This window comes from Sapajus apella, unplaced genomic scaffold (genome assembly GCF_009761245.1).
Source record: "Sapajus apella isolate SASKATOON/1434 unplaced genomic scaffold, GSC_monkey_1.0 scaffold7, whole genome shotgun sequence".
Taxonomy (NCBI): Eukaryota; Metazoa; Chordata; class Mammalia; order Primates; family Cebidae; genus Sapajus; species Sapajus apella.
Window position 1 is genome coordinate 23520525 of NW_022436947.1, and position 19042 is coordinate 23539566.

At 34.3% G+C, this 19042-nt stretch overlaps 1 protein-coding gene across 1 annotated transcript in view; it reads right to left on the minus strand.

Annotated features, from left to right (window-relative positions):
* CFTR (CF transmembrane conductance regulator) overlaps positions 1–19042 on the minus strand; it is a 180103-nt gene that overhangs the window by 131057 nt on the left and 30004 nt on the right. The window contains exons 4-5 of the mRNA XM_032276197.1: positions 3802–4017; positions 561–650 (exon numbers count right to left, since the gene is read on the minus strand). Coding sequence (XP_032132088.1) covers positions 561–650; positions 3802–4017 — 306 coding nt within the window. The remainder of the gene's footprint in view (positions 1–560; positions 651–3801; positions 4018–19042) is intronic.

Here is a 19042-nt window from a genome sequence, read left to right on the forward strand (position 1 = left end):
GAACCACAGCACAGGACATGAGAGAACAAAAAACTCTCTCTAGAGACTCAATCCACACAACTGCACATCTCTGTCAATTGACAGAGACATTAGGAATAAATAGTTGCTGAATTCAACAGTAATTAATTTTGTATCAGCTGTGGGTCCAATGCTATTTTAAGTACTGGACATGCAAAGATAAGTAAAACACATTATCTGTCCTCAAGGAGCTTGAATTTGTCACAAAAGACAATATAGAACAAAAATTCCTCCGAGTATCATATTCAGCCAAAGTATATAACAGATTTAAAGTATTAAAAAGAAGCAAGATCTGATAAGAATTAAGTTATGAAAAATCTTATTAACAACAGCCTGAGATGCCTTTGAGTTGGGTGGTTCTACCAAACCCCAGAATGGTGCTATGCTATACAATTTACCTTTCTCAGTTTCCAGGATAGGGAAGCTAGAGACAAGCAAGACTTAACCACTAATTACTATTATGTGACCCAGAAAAACTCTACCTTTTCAATTGTATAATTTATAACAATAGTGCAGAAAACATTAAATCAACAGGTACATACTTCATCAAATTTGTTCAGGTTGTTGGAAAGGAGACTAACAAGTTGTCCAATACTTATTTTATCTAGAACACGGCTTGACAGCTTTAAAGTCTAAAAGAAAAACGGGAAGTTAGAAAATTTCAACAAACAAAATACAAATATATTTTAAGTAACGTTATAATATGACTGAGAAATTCAGTTATTACGCATTCATTATTAAGCAAAGGTAATGAAAATTATGTTCTATTCATCTAGCTTACTATCTTCTCAGATTCATATATATTTCTTTTAACAGTTAGTATTATACTGGCATGCTTCTAGCTGTTTTATTTTCCAGCATCTAGAGAGAAATAACTATTTTTTCTCCTCACAATGAGAATGATATTATACTTAAATGCCCATTTATATGGCATGGGATTTTTTTTTTTTTGGCTTTGTTTTAAAAGATAGAGCCAAAGGGAGGGGAATTTGAGATTAAGCCTTGACCTTGAATTTTTCATGCAGTCCTATACTAACTCTTTTGAATAAAATTACTGTTAAAGTCAATAAAGGTATGTGATGAATAGCTGAGTAATTAATACTTTTGTGAAAAAGTATATTAACAACAAAATACTTAAATTTTACAAAGAAAAATGCAATGGCATATGAAAAATAGTTAAGCAGGTAAATTATTTTTTGTCTACTTATTTATCTACCAATTAAATTTACTTAATTAAAATTATAAAGTTGACTATGATTATGGAAGATCAGAGTCATACTTTGCTCAATTTGACTTCAAACTGAAAAAGAACTGATTTGCTATTAGCTCACTTTGATTGGGAATTATCTAATATTAGTTTCAAGTGAATCTCTCACATATTTGTTGGGCATTTAGTAAACACAAATCACTCTACTTGATGCCTCAATGATTATTAAGATTTATTAAAATGTAATTATTTCTTCAAAAGCGACCTAGTATATAAATAACTAAATATAATGTGATAGATGAGTTAAGGAAAGTAGAAAGTAATAGGGTAGTTAAGAGAAAGCTAAAACTTCTGGTTAGAAAAATCGGGAAGGATTTTCTTGAGGAGTTAGAATTTGAGATGGTCTGGAATAACAAACTGTGTAGATAAGCAGAGAAAAGAAGGAATCAAGGCACTTAATTCCAAAACATTATCAGAGCAATATGAAGGGGGAAAATCCATTGAGCTAAATTGCACATGACTCAGTAACAGGCTTAGTCTCAAGTGACTTTGAGTCCTGCATAAGGCTTAACATGGAGCTGTGTGCACAGTAAGGACTCAATGAATATTTTAAAATTAAGTTATTTCTGCATTCTTGAAAAGTATAGGCAAAGCTCAAGTTAGTTTGTATTTAAATTCATTATTTAAAGTAAAATGTTGCAGAATTTGGAACAAAGCAGAGGAGAGCTCTGTTACAAACTTTGGAACATTGTAGGAACCATCCCACATATCCTGGTCATGAGGCCAAACAGGTCAGATATGGGAAAGCATGAGACCTGGGAAGAGTAAACACAAAGTTCATTTTAGGAACCAAACCAAAGCCACACAGAGATGGGATTGCCTTCTTTGGTGATAATGCCAACGTAGGCCAATAAGGGTGGCTAGAGAGATAAGTCAAACTGGCCAAGAACACAGATACTCAATGTTGAGAAAGGAAGACAAATACAATGCCATCTAACTTTTTATCAATGCATCTGGGTCTGAAAGCACCTATATCCTGTATTTGTGCTAAATGTTACATATGGACTTGTTTATAAACTAACCTGCCCCTTATTTGATCTCTGTACCCCTTTAGCCCATGCCTCTCTCTCCCTGCAGTAAAGTCTGCCCACTAAATATCAGTACTCTATTGTCCCTAGTGGTTGGAAAACCCTCCAGTTCAAAGATTGTGATTTACCTATTTTAGAAATTTTGAAGCAGTGTCTACACCATGTTCTGTACTCTTTAAATCTTAGTTTCCTTATCCATATGATAGGGATGATAGTACCTACCATTAAGTGTTGTGCGGAAGATCAAATGAGATGGTGTACCTAATCGCTTAAAAGTTTGTCATGTACATCCTATTATCAAGATAACAAGCATTTTTAATAAATATTTATTAAACTGAATTCAACTTTCTCTGATATGCCACCTGTGCAGAGTCTACATTCTAAATGATATCTAACAATGTCCTCACTTACGTAAAGGTTTGGATCAAAATAAAACTTTTGTTGATTTATCACATGTTTTCCTGGTACTTGTGAACTGATGAGATTGCAGCTGAGGTGATAACTGTGGACTCCGTTTTTTTGTTTTTTTTCCTTCTGCCTTCATAAAAGGCTTTTTTGAACAATAAAGTACAGTTATTGAGGTTTTACAACACAGTCGACCTTGCAGTTATATCTTGGAAGTGTTATGGGTTATTTGCTAGAGGCAGATTTCAGATCAATGTCCCTTATAAGCCAATTATTTAATATATAACATTTTTACAGTAGTAAAAGAAGAAAGAGAGGGGTAAAGCAATATCCAAATTAGTCCATCAGAAACAGCTTTCTATAATGACTTTGCAGATCCAAGTTAGTCACACATGGTAGTGAATCAGGTTGATGAAAGCACATGCCTTTGAGACAAACTTAAATTGTGTTTGTAAGGTACCTAAATGTTAATTTGAATTCACCTAAATGATGCCCTGGCAACTTGGGCTCTTGTCTGGACAACACATGCAGAAAAGCAGAGTAGGTTCCTATGGTTTCAATGCACATGCTCTTCCAAAAACTTTAAATTTGTAGGGCTCACAGGATGATAAAAATCCAATTCAAAATAAGCCATGGATACTACTGCTTGTGACAATTAGTAGGTGAAAACTTTTATTGCTTAGGTTATCATTAACAATTATATATTAAACTCTTCTTACTGAACATAAAGATATGTAGCATTTTGCCATAAGATGATATTTTGTCAATTACTTTTATGTAGGCTAGTGAATCATCTTAACAGGAAACCATGGATTCCAAAAACATGATAACATGATTAGGAGAAAAAAAAAAACCCTACAACACAGGCAGTTTACAGAAGACATTCAATAATTATCAGTTGAATCAATTAAATTATCAAGGATAATTAAGAGCATTAATTATTCCTGTCGTTTGCTTCATAGGCATATGGCATTAATTTCAGTGTGTATCTGTGATTTGTACCAGCTCAGTACCTAATTTGGCATTTAAAATATTTACAATACAGAATATATGTACCATGGAGTCTGTGTAAGGAAGTATTACCTTCTTATAAATCAAACTAAACATAGCTATTCTCATCTGCATTCCAATGTGATGAAGGCCAAAAATGGCTGGGTGTAGGAGCAGTGTCCTCACGATAAAGAGAAGGCATAAGCCTATGCCCAGGTAAATCGCAATAGAGCGTTCTGTCTTGTTATCTGGGTCATAGGAAGCTATGATTCTTCCCAGTAAGAGAGGTTGTACTGCTTTGGTAACTTCCTGCAGAAGGAAAAAAACAGAGAAATTAAATTTCATTTCTTTCTCATAAAACACCCTGATAATTTCAATATAAGATGTTTCATCTTTAGAGGAGACTTAAATTGAGTTTACATAAAGGGTCATACCATATGTGAAACACTTGGCACTATTTTTAATATCTTGGTACTTTGAAATAAGAGTGGGGATTTGTTATAGCAAAAGTCATTGGGAGGCAAGTTTACACATAAGGTATTTTTAATTAAACAGTGAGTAGTGGCCACAAAATAAAAAGTATAGTTTCTGAAATGATTTGTTAATTAGTAACATCTACATAGCACTCACCTAACAGTTTCTAAAACATTTCCCTCTTCTTTTTTGGTAACAACTTTCAGTATCAGAGTATGCATTATTATTTTTTTATTTTTTCACTATAGAGACTTTCTTTGCTACAGAGTAGACAGTATTATTTTCAACCAGCAGATGAAGAAACTGAGGCCAAAGAGACCAAGTGACTTGATATAATTTCAGACTAGAACTTTCAAAAGTGTTTTGGGGAATGGCATTATTTTCAGAATGAACTTAGCTTCTCAAGGCAACTATATAAGGCAGAGCTGGCTATGGGAGGGAGGACCACACGAGCACTAGCAGTACTTAAAGTCAGCCACTTCCAATATTAGTACCTTCTCAGTCAGCAGTAGGAATAGACTTTGGTGAAGGGGTTTGCCAGCAACCTCAACCTCAGCCCAGATTCCAATGACTCCTGGACTCCTCAAAGGCTTGTGAGTCAATGAGGGAGAACAGAAGTTATGTTCTACCAAATATACCTCATCAGGGTCCGCAATCAACTACTAAACCAAATTGTCCATCGAATTTATTACCACGTCTGCTGAATATACGGGAATAGATCTGAATCCAGGGATTTTGAACCCAGGATGTCTAATTCTTACACATCTTGCTAAATTGACTTCAAAAGCGAAGAACACATAATTCCCCACTTTGTTTTATAATGACCTAGTAAAATAAGGATCAGAGGGTAACCCTGCAAGGAAATGATGTTATGATAATTGGTTCTATTTTAAATATGTATTACCAAGCATGACTGTCCCCTACCCCCTATATTGCCAAGCATTATTCTGCCTCATCCCTTAATTTGGGTTTTTTTTTTTTTCTATTTTCTACAATGTATGTTCTAAACTTCAAGTATCCAGTACCTCCAGGCCCCGCATTCTCAATAGATGACCATACTTTCTACATCAGTGGCACTCCCACAAGAAATCCTAACCCATATAGAGCTGTCATTGATTGAGTAGCTTTGTGTAGCTGCTCATTCTGTGCTTTATATACAATGTTTTATTTTGAATTAACTGTGTCAACCAAGGCCCTGAATGCAAGAAAACATTCAAAACTTTTAAAAAGCTTCCAAACTAATCACAAACTTGGAATATCATGGTTCTCTCAACTCACATAGCCACGTTTTTTTTTTCTTTCTTTTTTTTTTTTTTGAGACGAAGTTTCGCTCTTGTTACCCAGGGTGGAGTGCAATGGCACGATCTTGGCTCACCGCAACCTCCGCCTCCTGGGTTCAGGCAATTCTCCTGCCTCAGCCTCCTGAGTAGCTGGGATTACAGGCACATGCCACCATGCCCAGCTGATTTTTTGTATTTTTAGTAGAGACGGGGTTTCACCATGTTGACCAGGATGGTCTTGATCTCTTGACCTCGTGATCCACCCGCCTCAGCCTCCCAAAGTGCTGGGATTACAGGCGTGAGCCACCGCGCCCGGCACATAGCCACATTTTAAGTGTGAGTTTGAATGATAGCAGACAGGCAGTTTCTTTTTTTCTAAAAAGAAAATCACTAACCTCCTCCCCAAATATTACATGTTAATAGTTTGCTATATCCACTGAAATATTTTTTAAAGAGTAAATAAGCATACAAATGACTATATAGTGTGTATTATATGTTTTGTACTTCTATTACATATATGTGGATTTTTAGAATATATATCAAGAGAGAATGGATTTTGAGGTTTTAAAATTTATATAAATGGTATCCTACTGTGCTTTTTCCAACTTTTTAAAAACAACACTGTGTTTCTCACATTTATCCCTATCAATACTTGTATAGCCAACTCATTTATTCTAAGTGCTGCATAACATGCCATCCTGTGAACAAATTGGGTCATTTGCCCATTTCTATACATTGGAGCAGTTGTGTTGTTTTTACTCCTGAGCTACTGCAGTCAGAGAAAGTGCTACCTTGGATGGTTTTACAAAGTTCCACAGGTGTTTGCCAAACTTTCTCTAGATTCAAGTATTTTTTTTCAAAAAAACTCCTTTAAATTAGAAAAATGTACAGTTAAGATAAATCTTGGATTTAAAATTATAAATATATCTGCACTACAAACAATTATTAAGAGTATGCTTTCAGTAGCAATATTTAATACTTAAAATTATTTTAGATTAATATTTTATCCCAGAATTTTTCTATATTGTGTTGTTTGTCATAGACAAATGTCAATACCATCAATTTACTTTGATTTGATTTATTTTTTATGACTAGTGGGTTTATACTTGGCCAAAATGCTCTCTTGAGTTGCAGTCAAGGACACTGGATTTATTTGTGCTACTCATGTTAGAAGTATCACATGTGGTCTTGAGGCAGAGAGCAAGGGGCATTATTTACCATACATACCAGATAAAGCATCATGTCTTGTTCATTGTAAGACAATAACTGGAAGAGTATGACCTGTGAACAGTGCTTATAAAGTCAAATTGCTTATATCATGATTAGCATAAACATATTTCTCCCCTTTCAGAACTCATTTCTCGTAATATATATCTATACAGATATGTAAGATAGATATCAACAGAGAGAGAATGGATAGATTATCTCAAAGAATATAAAACTACTGATAAACAATACATTGCAAAGCAAGTATGTAAATATTTTAAAAAGTAACTTCTGTCTGTGGAATGCTAAAAATAACCTTCTGAGAAAAAAGGGAAATATTTTAGCAACCAAACAAAATTTACCTCAGAATTTTTCACATTAGAAATGTTAAGACTTGTATGATTTTTTCCTTTTGAGTAATGTGTACTAAACTCCCTTCCACTGGATTTCTCCATTATATTTTCTATAACTTGTTTTCTCTATCACGATAGACTTATTTGCTAAATTGTTATTCAGTTGTAATTTATAACAAAACAATTAAAATTGTATATCAAACTAAATGGAATGCCTTTTTTTTGTTTTTAAATTCAGAGACAGGGTCTTGGTTTGTTGCTTAGGTTGGTGTTCAAGGTCTATTTAGAGGTGCAATCATAACACATTACAGCCTCAAATCTATAGATCAACAGATCCTCCGGCTTTAGCCTCTCAAGTAGCTGGGACTATAGGCTCATGCCACCATGCCTGGTTTGTAATGCCTATTTTACATATTGTCATTACTGAGTTAATTGTCATCTTTCCTTAACCAAAGTGGACATAGTCATCCTTTGAACAACAGTGGCTATGTTACAAAGAACTGGTAGCATTGCTCTGGATGGACATATGTTTACAGACTAAAATGCAGTTTATTTGCAGTATGAAAAAATTCTAATAATCAGATCATCTGCAAACAGCAAACCAACATAAACCCCACCACCACATGGAGCTGTTACCATTCCAGGACAAAATCAGCACTCTAAAATCCCTCCCTTTCCATAGTTTTCCTTAATCAGTTTTAAGCAGCATGTTCTTTAATATTTACAATGGAACCATTTACAGATATCACCTGATTTTTTTATTTGGAAAAAAACACTGGTAACTGTTACCTAGCTTAATCCACGAAGTGCAATCCTTTACAAAAATTATCCCCAGAATGACTGGGAGAAACACAGACCCTATATTCTAGGTAGAAGAAAGCTGCCTATACTCCGTTATTCAGGCTATTTTCAGAGACACAAGAAATGTCCTGATTTGCTCCCACATGAAATAATACAAGCAAACTGAGGCTTGCGTGTAAGAAGGAGGAATGTACAATTATTTTGGGTATTTAATAAAATAGTTTATTACTCTTTATCAAACACAAATCAAGATGGAATTCACTTAATGGTTCACTTCAATAATAGAAGAAGCCTGATATCAATGTGTAAGCCAGTGTGATGGTAAAATAGACACTGAATTCAAAATCATGAATTCCAAATTCTTATCCAGCACATTACCTACATTGGCAGTGTTACTTTAGTCACTTCCCTGCTCTGGACAATTTTCCTCACTGATAAACTAAGAGGTGGAGAGAGTTAATTGTGACGTCCCCTCCAGTGCTAATATCTCTGATTACATGATCTGAATCTGCAGACTCACAAGGCAGAAGCTAAGAATTCCTTGGGTAATTGTCCTAGCCCTCATCCTGCCATGACTATGGCTGTTTTCTACTCAGAGGGATGAAAGTCTGAACGGTGTGTGAGTTCAGAAGACCATCTGGGTAGAGGGCCTCAGGTTAGAAAACAACTCAAGTGATTGCATTCCTGGTGGGGATCATTTGGGAATTCAATTTAGATCAGTCTTCCAGGGAAAATCTGGAAGTCTAAAAATACCTCCTTATCTTCTAGGAGTTATATACCTCATTTCTCACAGGACTTTAAGATCAGAGCTTCAAAGTTACTATAGATGAGTCTAAATTCTTTAACCATTTCTGGTTAAAAAATTGTAATGCGTATCTAGGATAGGGTCAAATGTTTCTAGAGGTAGGAAAGTCTGCTTTTTCTAGATATTCAGATCATGAAGGAAAGTTCAGGTAAAAACACAGAAAACTGAACTCAGGTTTGCAATTACATTAAATGAATTAATATCAAGATAATTTGACTTTAAAAATTACAGCTCTGATCCCAAAGCAGAGTTGTTTCTAAGTAGAATGATCAGTTCGAAAACTTCTAAGGCTATATTGTTTTCTGTTGTGTGAGGTCACTTAATAAAATCATCACTATACTTTTCACTGGTTTTAAATACACAGTACTTTATAAGTCTTTATCCCAAGAATACTAGGACAGTTTAATTTTGAGAAATTAATTAACAGAATACAGAAGAATCTATGATTATCTCAATAACAACTGAAAAGGAATCTGATAAAATTTCAGTATCTGTTTCTGATAAATGTTCTTAATAAACTTGAATATAAAGATATATTTTTAACCTGAGAAAGAATTTCTTCCTCAAAATAACAATCAATGCCATAATTAATAAAAGTCTAGATGCATTACCTTTAGAGTCAATAAAAAACCAGAATACTAGCTATTTCTACCATTTGACATTTTTCTGGAACTTCTAGCTAATATAACTCAACAAGAAAAATGATTTAGGTACAAATATTGGAAAGAAGGAACAAAAAGTATCATTATCAGCATACAATATGATTGTGTAACAAATTTAAATGAATTAAGAGTTTAATAGGTATAGGTTTAAAATATAACTATGCTAAGAAAATAGATTCCTACATATCAAACATGCTAACAATTAAATGAATATCCCATTCATAGTAACAATATAACCAAAGATACATTGTAATAGCAGTAAGATATGTATCTTAAAACACACATCTGACAAAACATTATTGGGACATATTTTAAAAGTGTCAAATAAAGGGAAAGACTTAAAACTTTCTAAAATAAAAAACTTAATATTACAAATATTACATTCTCCCCCAAGTTATAAGATTAGTGCAATCTTCATCAAAATTTGAAGTAGATTTTTTGGAAGTGAATTTTTAATACCATAAGAGTAGGGACCATCAGTCTCAATTTTTGCAATAATCCTAGCACCATGCACAACACCAAGCACAGAATATCCACTCAACAAATATTTGTTGAATCAATGAATAAAATGATTCTAAATTTCATTTGGAAAAAAATTTGTCAAAAATATTTGAGGAATAAAAATAATGTGTCGGAGGGTTTACATTACTGGATATTAAATCATAAAGCCATAATAATACATGAGATGACAAAGAAATAGACTGATTTATCTGGAAAGTCCAGAAACATGTCCAAGCACATGTAATAATTTAATATATTATAAAATATGACATTTTAATTCAGTGGAGAAAGAATAGGTCACACAATAAATGATGGAAAAACTGGATACTTACCTTTTTGAAATTAGATTTCTACCTCATACATGCATCACAATAAATTCCAAATAGAGTAGATATTTAAATGTAAAAGATGAAGCAATATAAACATAGATGCATGCTTACATAATATTTGGGTGGGATGGCCTTTATAAAAGAATAATGTCAAAGCAGAAAACAAAGAAAAAGATACATAGATTTGCCAGCAAATTTTTCAAAAATTGAAACTTCTAATTGTTAAAAAAAATTAACTCACTAGAAACAAAATTACAAGGCAACTAACTAACAGGCTAGGGAAAATATTCTCTCATGTATCAAGAAAGAAACAAATACACCAAAATAAAAACACACAAAGAACATGAAAGGCAATTCACACACACAAAAGGAAATATAATTGCATAGTTAATATACAAAAACAGTTTAAACTCACTAAGAACCAAAAGTAATGCAAATAAAAATAGTAATATGCTCTTTTTCACCTAGCATTTTGAAAAACATTTTTTCAAATATCTATTTTTAGGACTGAATTTTCATAGTTTAGTATCAGGAAAGTAAATTAGTAGTACATCTTTTCTGGAAAGCAATTTATTTGTATTTGTACATTTAGGTAAAGAGTCAAGAAAATCTTCTAAGAGTCAGCTTTTAAAGGGGTGTGTAATGAAGGACTTTTTATAGTAGTAAAAAAATTGAGGCAATTTAAATATTCAATGATGAGGAACTGATTAAATAAATCATGGTACAGCTATATGAGTCATACAAGTAATTAGGTAGAAAAATATCTAATGACATGGAAAGGCATTCACAACACATTAAAAGGAGAAGCAGATAAATGGCACATTATGTAATAATCACCTCTCCCCTTTATAAAGTATAAATTCCTATGGGAAAAGAAATGGAAGAATTAACATCAAATTTATCAATAATTATCTGATCATTCTGATTATTCATCAGAAAAAATACCTAAGAAAAATTAAAATTTGGATAAAAATTTCATATTACTTACAATAACAAAAAGAAAACGTATACAAAAAAATTTAGAAAGCAAACACACCTGCACTCAGAACTTATCATAGGATACAAGAATGCTGGCTTATATATTAAAGCAAAAGTTTACAATTTTGCTTTTGGTAGGATAAACATGAGTGTCAATTTTTTTTGTTTATTTTGACACAGCAGAGTCTCATGATAGTTTTTGGCTTCATACAAATTGCTAAGAAAAATAATTTTTTCATATTTATCCTAGATAATAAAAACATATTCACGCTTAATCCACTGAAGTATTAAGAGGTTTATTTTTAAATATTTCCTTCACTTTGCCACAATTGTTTATAGTTTTTGCATAAATACACATATACCACACCTAGAACAGAATCTCAAAAAAAAAAAAAAAAAAATCTACCTTTCAATTATGCTTTTAGATTCAATGACTAATTCAAAATGTTTTAGTTTTGGTATTTTCCTCTTAGTGCTTACTGATTTCATAAATTATTACTGGTAACATCTCCACTAGAAATCTAAGCTATATTCATCATATTTCATAAGAAAAAGCTCCTGGATTTGCTGAAATAGTAGCAATAATAGGTTTGGTTAAGACAATATGATAATGAAAGATGTATTAAAATATTAATTTTAATGTCTAAAATAATACTAGAATCTACCTATCATTTTAAAGTATTAGCAAAATATATTCCTGTGCCTTATAAAAATCAAACTGGTGCTTCAAGATTTGCTTATAGCATATATACAGAAATAAGTAAATGTAAATAATGAGTATTTGTACACTTAGGTAGAGAGTCTATTTAAAAATATAGGGATGGGTGCAGTGGCTCACATCTGAAATCCCAGCACTTCAGGAGGCCAAAGCAGGAGGATCACTTGAGCCTAAGAGTTTGAGACCAGCCTGGGCAACACGACGAGACCCTGCCTCTAAAAAAGAAAGGCAGAAAACATATATATGTGTTTTCTATATGTATGTGTGTGTGTGTGTGTGTGTGTGTGTGTGTGTGTATACATATATGTTTTCTATTTTCTTATCTATTATTGTTGCTATATATGTATATGAAAGGTATATACACATATATGTATATATTATAGCCTATTATATATTAAAATTATATATAGTATATTAATTATAGTAATATATATTTATTTAGACTATTACTATATTATAATAAATTAAATATGTTATATATTATAATATGTTATATTATATATTATAATAGGTTAGACAGAGACATATGTATGTGGCATATATATATAGGTTTTATATATATATATATCCCTTTCATATACTAAGATTGGTGCAAAGGTAATTGTGGTCTTTGCCATTACTTTCAATGGCAAAAACCACAATTACCTTTGCACCAAATATATAGAGAGAGCATTTGCTATAGGCCAGGATCTATTCTATGTGCTTAATGCATTTAATTCTCACAACAACTCTATAAAATATGTGCTATCATTATCTCCACTTTACAATAATGAAATTGAGATAAAGAGAATTTTAGTAACCTAGTAACTGGCAAAACTGTGATCTGATAAAGAGTGTGATTGGATTGTTCGTAACTCAGTGTTTGAGGGGACGGATACCCCATTCTCCATGATGTGCTTATTTCAGATTGCATGCCTATATGAAAACATCACATAAATATATACACCTACTATGTACCTACAAAAAATTAAAAATAAAAATAAACAAAAACTAATATTTGAACTGGACTAATATTTGAACTGGACTTTGGAATTTAGATTCCGAAGTCCCCTTCCCATCACCACCCTTATTCATAACCCTAAATCAAAAACAAAAATGTTATAACACAACCTGGTTTCTTCTCAGGTGCCCCTCTGTTTACATATCATTATCAGTTCAACATGACCTAGCAAATTAAGTTATAAGCTAGCACCACTGTAATTTAAGAAAAATACCATTTCTCTAGTCCCCATGTCATAAACACAAAATTTAAAAGATGGAAGTTATGGTAGAGATGTTACACTGAACTATAGCTATAGTATACAGTTTCCTTTAATTGTATAGTTAAGGAAACTGAGGTCCAGACAAATTTTTTTTCATTTGCTTAAGATTATAAAATAAGTTCATGGTATCAGTGCATAAAGCAGATCCCAACGGAGTTACCAAAAAAAAAAAAATGCTGAAGCTTTGGAGAAAATACAAACTTACTGCATCATATATATTTTACTTTGTTTTACCATGTCATAATCATTAGTCATTAAAGGATAGTAGGTAGCAATAAAAATGAAAGATGCACCATATTCCTAAAAGGAATGAAAGAGCTAATACCTCATCTTCTCGTATCCAATCTAAGTTGCAAAACTATGATCACAAGCAATTTCTAATTTGCAAATAGATTTGGTTCCAAAATTTCACAAATAAAAACAGGAGATGGATTTTCTTTCCAGCAACAATAGGCAAGCAGAGAGTCAAATCATGAATGAACTCCCACTCACAATCACTACAAAGAGAATAAAATACCTAGCAATACAGCTAGCAAGGGATGTGAAGGACTCTTCAAGGAGAACTACAAACCACTGCTCAAGGAAATAAGAAAGGACAAAAACAAATGGAAAACATTCTATCCTCATGGATAGAAAAAATCAATATTGTGAACATGGCCATACTACCCCAAGTAATTTATAGATTCAATGCTATTTTCATCAAAGTACCATTGACATTCTTCCCATAATTAGAAAAAAATTATTTTAAATTTCATATAGAATCAAAGACTCCACATAGCCAAGACAATCCTAAGCAAAAAGAATGAAGCTGGAGGCATCATGCTACCTGAGTTCAAACTACACTACAAAGCTACAGTAACTAAAACAGCATGGTACTGGTGCCAAAACAGACATATAGACTGATGGAACAGAACAGAGACCTCACAAATAACACCACACATCTACAAGCATATGATCTTTGACAAACTTGACAAAAAAGCAATAAGGAAAGGAGCTCCTATTCAGTAAACGGTGGTGGAAAAACTGTCTACCCATATGCAGAAAACTGAAACTGGACCCTTTCCTTATACTTTATACAAAAATTAACTCAAGATGGATTAAAGACTTAAATGTAAAACCCCAAACCATAAATACCCTAGAAGAAAACCTAGGCAATACCATTCAGGACATAGGCATGGGCAAAGACTTCATGATGAAAATGCAAAAGCAGTTACAACAAAAGCCAAAATTGATAAATGGGATCTAATTAAACTAAAGATCTTCTACATAGCCAAAGAAACTATTATCAGAGTGAACCGGCAACCTACAGAATGGGAGAAAATTTTTACAATCTATCCATCTGGCAAAGTTCTAATGTCCAGAATTTACAAGGCACTTAAAACATATTTACAAGGAAAAAAAACCCTATTAAGGTGAGCAAATGATATGAACAGACACTTCACAAAAGAAGACATTGATGTGGCCAATAAACATATTTTTAAAAGCTCAATATCACTGATCATCAGAGAAATGCAAATCAAAACTACAATGAGATATCATTTCAGGCCAGTCAGAATGGCAACTATTAAAAAGTCAGCAAACAATAGATGCTGGTGAGGCTGTGGAGAAATAGGAACACTTTTACACTGTTAGTGGAAATGTAAATTAGTTCAACCATTGTGGCAGACAGTGTGGTGATTCCTCAAGTGTCTAGAATTAGAAATACCATTTGACCCAGCAATCTCATTACTGAACATATACCCAAAGGAATATAAAGCATTCTACTATAAAGACACATGCACACAGATAGACTGGATAAAGAAAATGTGGTGCATATATACCATGGAATACTATGCAGCCATAAAAAGGAATGAGATCATGTCCTTTGCAGGGACATAGATAAAGCTGAAAACCATCATCCTCAGCAAACTAAAACAGGAACAGAAAATGAAACACCGTATGTTCTCACTCACAAGAGGGAGTTGAACATTGAGAACAGGTGGACACAGAGAGGGAAACAACACACACCAGGGCCTGTAGGAGAGTCAGGGGTTGGGGGAGGGAACTTAGAGGATGTGTCAATAGTTGCAACAAACTGCCATGGCACACATGTACCTATGTAACAAACCTGCATGTTCTGCACATGTATCCCATTGTTGGATTTTTTTTTAGAAGAAATAAAAAGCAATTAAACTAAGCAGTTTTTTCTATGGTTACCACTCTCCAATCCCCTTACCTTAGATCTAGCAAAAGTCAGATTATTCAGTCATTGTGCTGGTGGCTGTCTACAAGTGGTTCTCAACCTTGGCTATATAATTAGAATCACTTAGGGGAACATTTCAAGAATGACAGCATCCCAGGTTTTATCCCAGACCAATTAAATTACATTTTCTGGTGTAGGGCAGAACTGCATCATGGGGACTAAGGGGAAGATATGCAATGCAGTAGGTAGCACAAGAAAGTGCAGCTGTGTTAGAGGCAGGGTTTAGGATGGGGTAAAAATATTCAGGACATAGGAGATTGTGGGGAGTGCAGCATGTAAGTCACTGCTGGGGTTAGAGAAGCAGCTAGATAAGAAGGTGAGACAGAGATGAGAAAGGAATTCTACATGGCAGACATCTAGAAGACTTGCTGGAGACAGCAGTCCCTAGGTAGCCAGTCACAGGAAGAGACATATATAAATTAAAGTGCTTAAGGCACAGGCTCTCTATGCACAGAATTCCCGAGAGAACAGCATCCCTTCTTTAGTGAAATAAATAAAAAGAGTTTACCCCTACATATATTTCATTCACATATTTTGAAATGGTTGCCACAGGCCCAGCTGTTAGAAGTGGACTTGCACAGCTATATTTTGTGGGAGAAATTTGCATCTGTAGAAAATCTGTTAGTGCAGCCAGGTTTTCCCTTTCTAAGGGTCTTTTTTCAACCTAGGAGAGATTAACTAAGAGTCTGACACCTGCCCAGGTCTGAAAAGAAACATTTACCATCTATTTTCTCTGTGGGCTGCTAAGGATTTATCTACAAAATAAGTCTCCCTTTGCTACCTAAGCCTCTTCCTTTCTGCCTCTTATAACCTGTCTTGACACTGAAACCTGTTTTACAACAATCCAAATCCTCATTCTTTCTGTAACCTCAAGATGGTATACAAGCTTCTGTACTACACTGAGAGGGTGGGTCTTCATCCTGAAGGCTCCCATCTAAACAGGTTAAAAACATTTGTGTGCCTTTCCTTCTATTAATCAATCTGCCTCCTGTCAGCAATTTTTCAGCAAACCTTTAGGGGGCCAAAGATCATGGCCCGCACATTAGCAGTAGGCTTGTATTCAAATGCCTACCCAATGTTTTTATCCAAACATAAGGGGCAGAGATCCTCTTTTTCCATATAGACTGTGGTCTGGCAGCATGAGTACCAGGACTTCTTCATGTCCTTAAGTTTTGTGAGTTTTAATGAAAAAAAGTGGTCTGACCTAAGCTGCACTGACATATGCCTCAATTTGTTGGTAGAAACATGCCCAGAGCTGCCTAGGAATCAAGAATATTTTTGAGTGAATGCTTGTGAATTTCTTATCATAATAAATCCATTGTGATAATCATATTCTCTCAGCAATCTGCTTACAGAGCTTCCTCTACTCGGGTTCCCTCAAACTATGCTAGATTAACTCTCACCTTCAGTTTTTCAACAGCCAGTTTCTCTTCCATGCTAGGAGTCTTAAATGTTAAAGACAATGTTGTATCTATCTGGCTGCTGAGTCAGATGAAAAAAACAAGTGCATAGTTAATGGTGAGAACCATAGCTAATATGATTTAAAATTATAGCAGTACTTCAGAAAGATTAGCTCCTTCATGATGGCATTTTCTTTTTCTTAACCTTTCACAGTTAACAGCAAATTTTATAGTACTTTTCTCATCAGTGCTGAAACCAACCAAATATTTTTATGCCAAAACTACCGTTGCTTAGAGGGACTAAGAATGTGTAGGCATTCTAAAAGCATGACAATCTATTTCTAAGAGTAATGTTATAGCAGTTTCAAGAATCCATGTTTTTTTATTGCATTTTAGGTTTTGGGGTACATGTGAAGAACATGCAAGATTGTTGCACAGGTACACACATGGCAGTGTGATTTGCTGCCTTCCTCCCCTTCACCTACATCTGGCATTTCTTCCCATGCTATCTCTCCCCACTCCCCACTGTCCCTCCCCTATTTACCCCCAACAGATCCTAGTGTGTAGTGCTCCCCTCCCTGTGTCCATCTGTTCTCATTGTTCAACACCTGCCTATGAGTGAGAACATGCGGTGTTTGATTTTCTGCTCTTGTGTCAGTTTGCTGAGAATGATGGTTTCCAGGTTCATCCATGTCCCTACAAAGGACATGAACTCATCGTTTTTGATGGCTGCATAATATTCCATGGTGTATATGTGCCACATTTTCCCTGTCCAGTCTATCATCGATGGGCATTTGGGTTGATTCCAGGTCTTTGCTATTGTAAACAGTGCTGCAATGAACATTCGTGTGCATGTGTCCTTATAGTAGAATGATTTATAATCCTTTGGATATATACCCAGTAATGGGATTGCTGGGTCAAATGGAATTTCTGTTTCTAGGTCCTTGAGGAATCGCCACACTGTCTTCCACAATGGTTGAACTAATTTACACTCCCACCAACAGTGTAAAAGTGTTCCTATTTCTCTTCATCCCCTCCAGCATCTGTTGTAAATGCTCATCATCACTGGTCATTAGAGAAGTGCAAATCCCTGTTTTAATGTTACAGCAGTTTCAACAAGGTTGAAAGACCTATAGCCTCATCACACTTATGCCATTTCCAATATAAATATTCTTCTCTCTGTTTTCTCACCATACATATTTCAGCTGCTTCTTCCCCCCAGAATCCTTTACTTACTAATATTTCACTGCTTATCAGCAGGAGTTGAGCTGGTAAAAACATACTCTGCCCTTCAAATGTGCTGCTAATTCCAGAGCTGTAGCCTCAGGCTCAGGAATACCTTTCCACTCACTCCTGTGCATGGATAATTAATACTCCATGAAGGGCTTTAATATCTCTTTTGCTGGGAAATTTTTAATCTTGAGAAGTTCAAGAACAATTTAGTCTTTCTCCATATCTACTCCAGTCTCCTAGCCCTTATTTTATCTATAGGTTTGACCCTTAGCATGAGTGGTTCTTGGGTAGATTTCACACAGTTTCTTCCCCAGGGTATAAGTAAGAAGATCTCATCGATTCCTGTCCTGCTACCTGTTGTGAAGTTTCTTCATATTTGCCCCTGAAGTGACCCTGGAAGAATCCTCAGCCTTCAAGCTCTGTAGCCTGTTTCTCCTGAGAAGATGCAGAGAAGCTCAGCAGAACCAAGGCTGGTTACTAGAGTTACCATTCTGTTGAGTACGTAAATACAATCATTATAATTACATATTAATAGCAATCATAATCTGGTTCAGTGAAAGGGTCAAAGTCTTTGGAGCTAAAGAGACTTGGTTACACTCAAATTTACCATATGTGTGACTTTAGAAAAGTTACTTAATTTCCCTGATGCTCAATTTCCTATTATGTAAATTAGAGATAATTTCTGCTCCATAGAGTTACTAGGAAAAATAAATAATCTGCATAAAGAGCTTCATATTGAACTGGAACAGGTTAGGTACTCAATAAATATCAAACTGTTCTATATCATGTTTATTTTTTGGCATACATCAGACAAAAAAATATTCTATAGATAAATCCATGTATCATACAAACTTTGACATTTAGGTGGGCACTTTTGCTCATGTGAAACTACTATGTTTGGGGTTCTACAGAAATAAATTATTTTACAAGCCAAGCAGAGCATAGAAAGGGGCCTCCTAATTAGACCCGCTGTCCAGCTTCTACTCAGCAGTGCTTATGTTAATCAATAGAAGTAGCATGAAATGAAGAACATGACCAGGGGAAATTTTGAGTTTCACTGAAATCTTAGCTATGACATAACAAGTGCTTG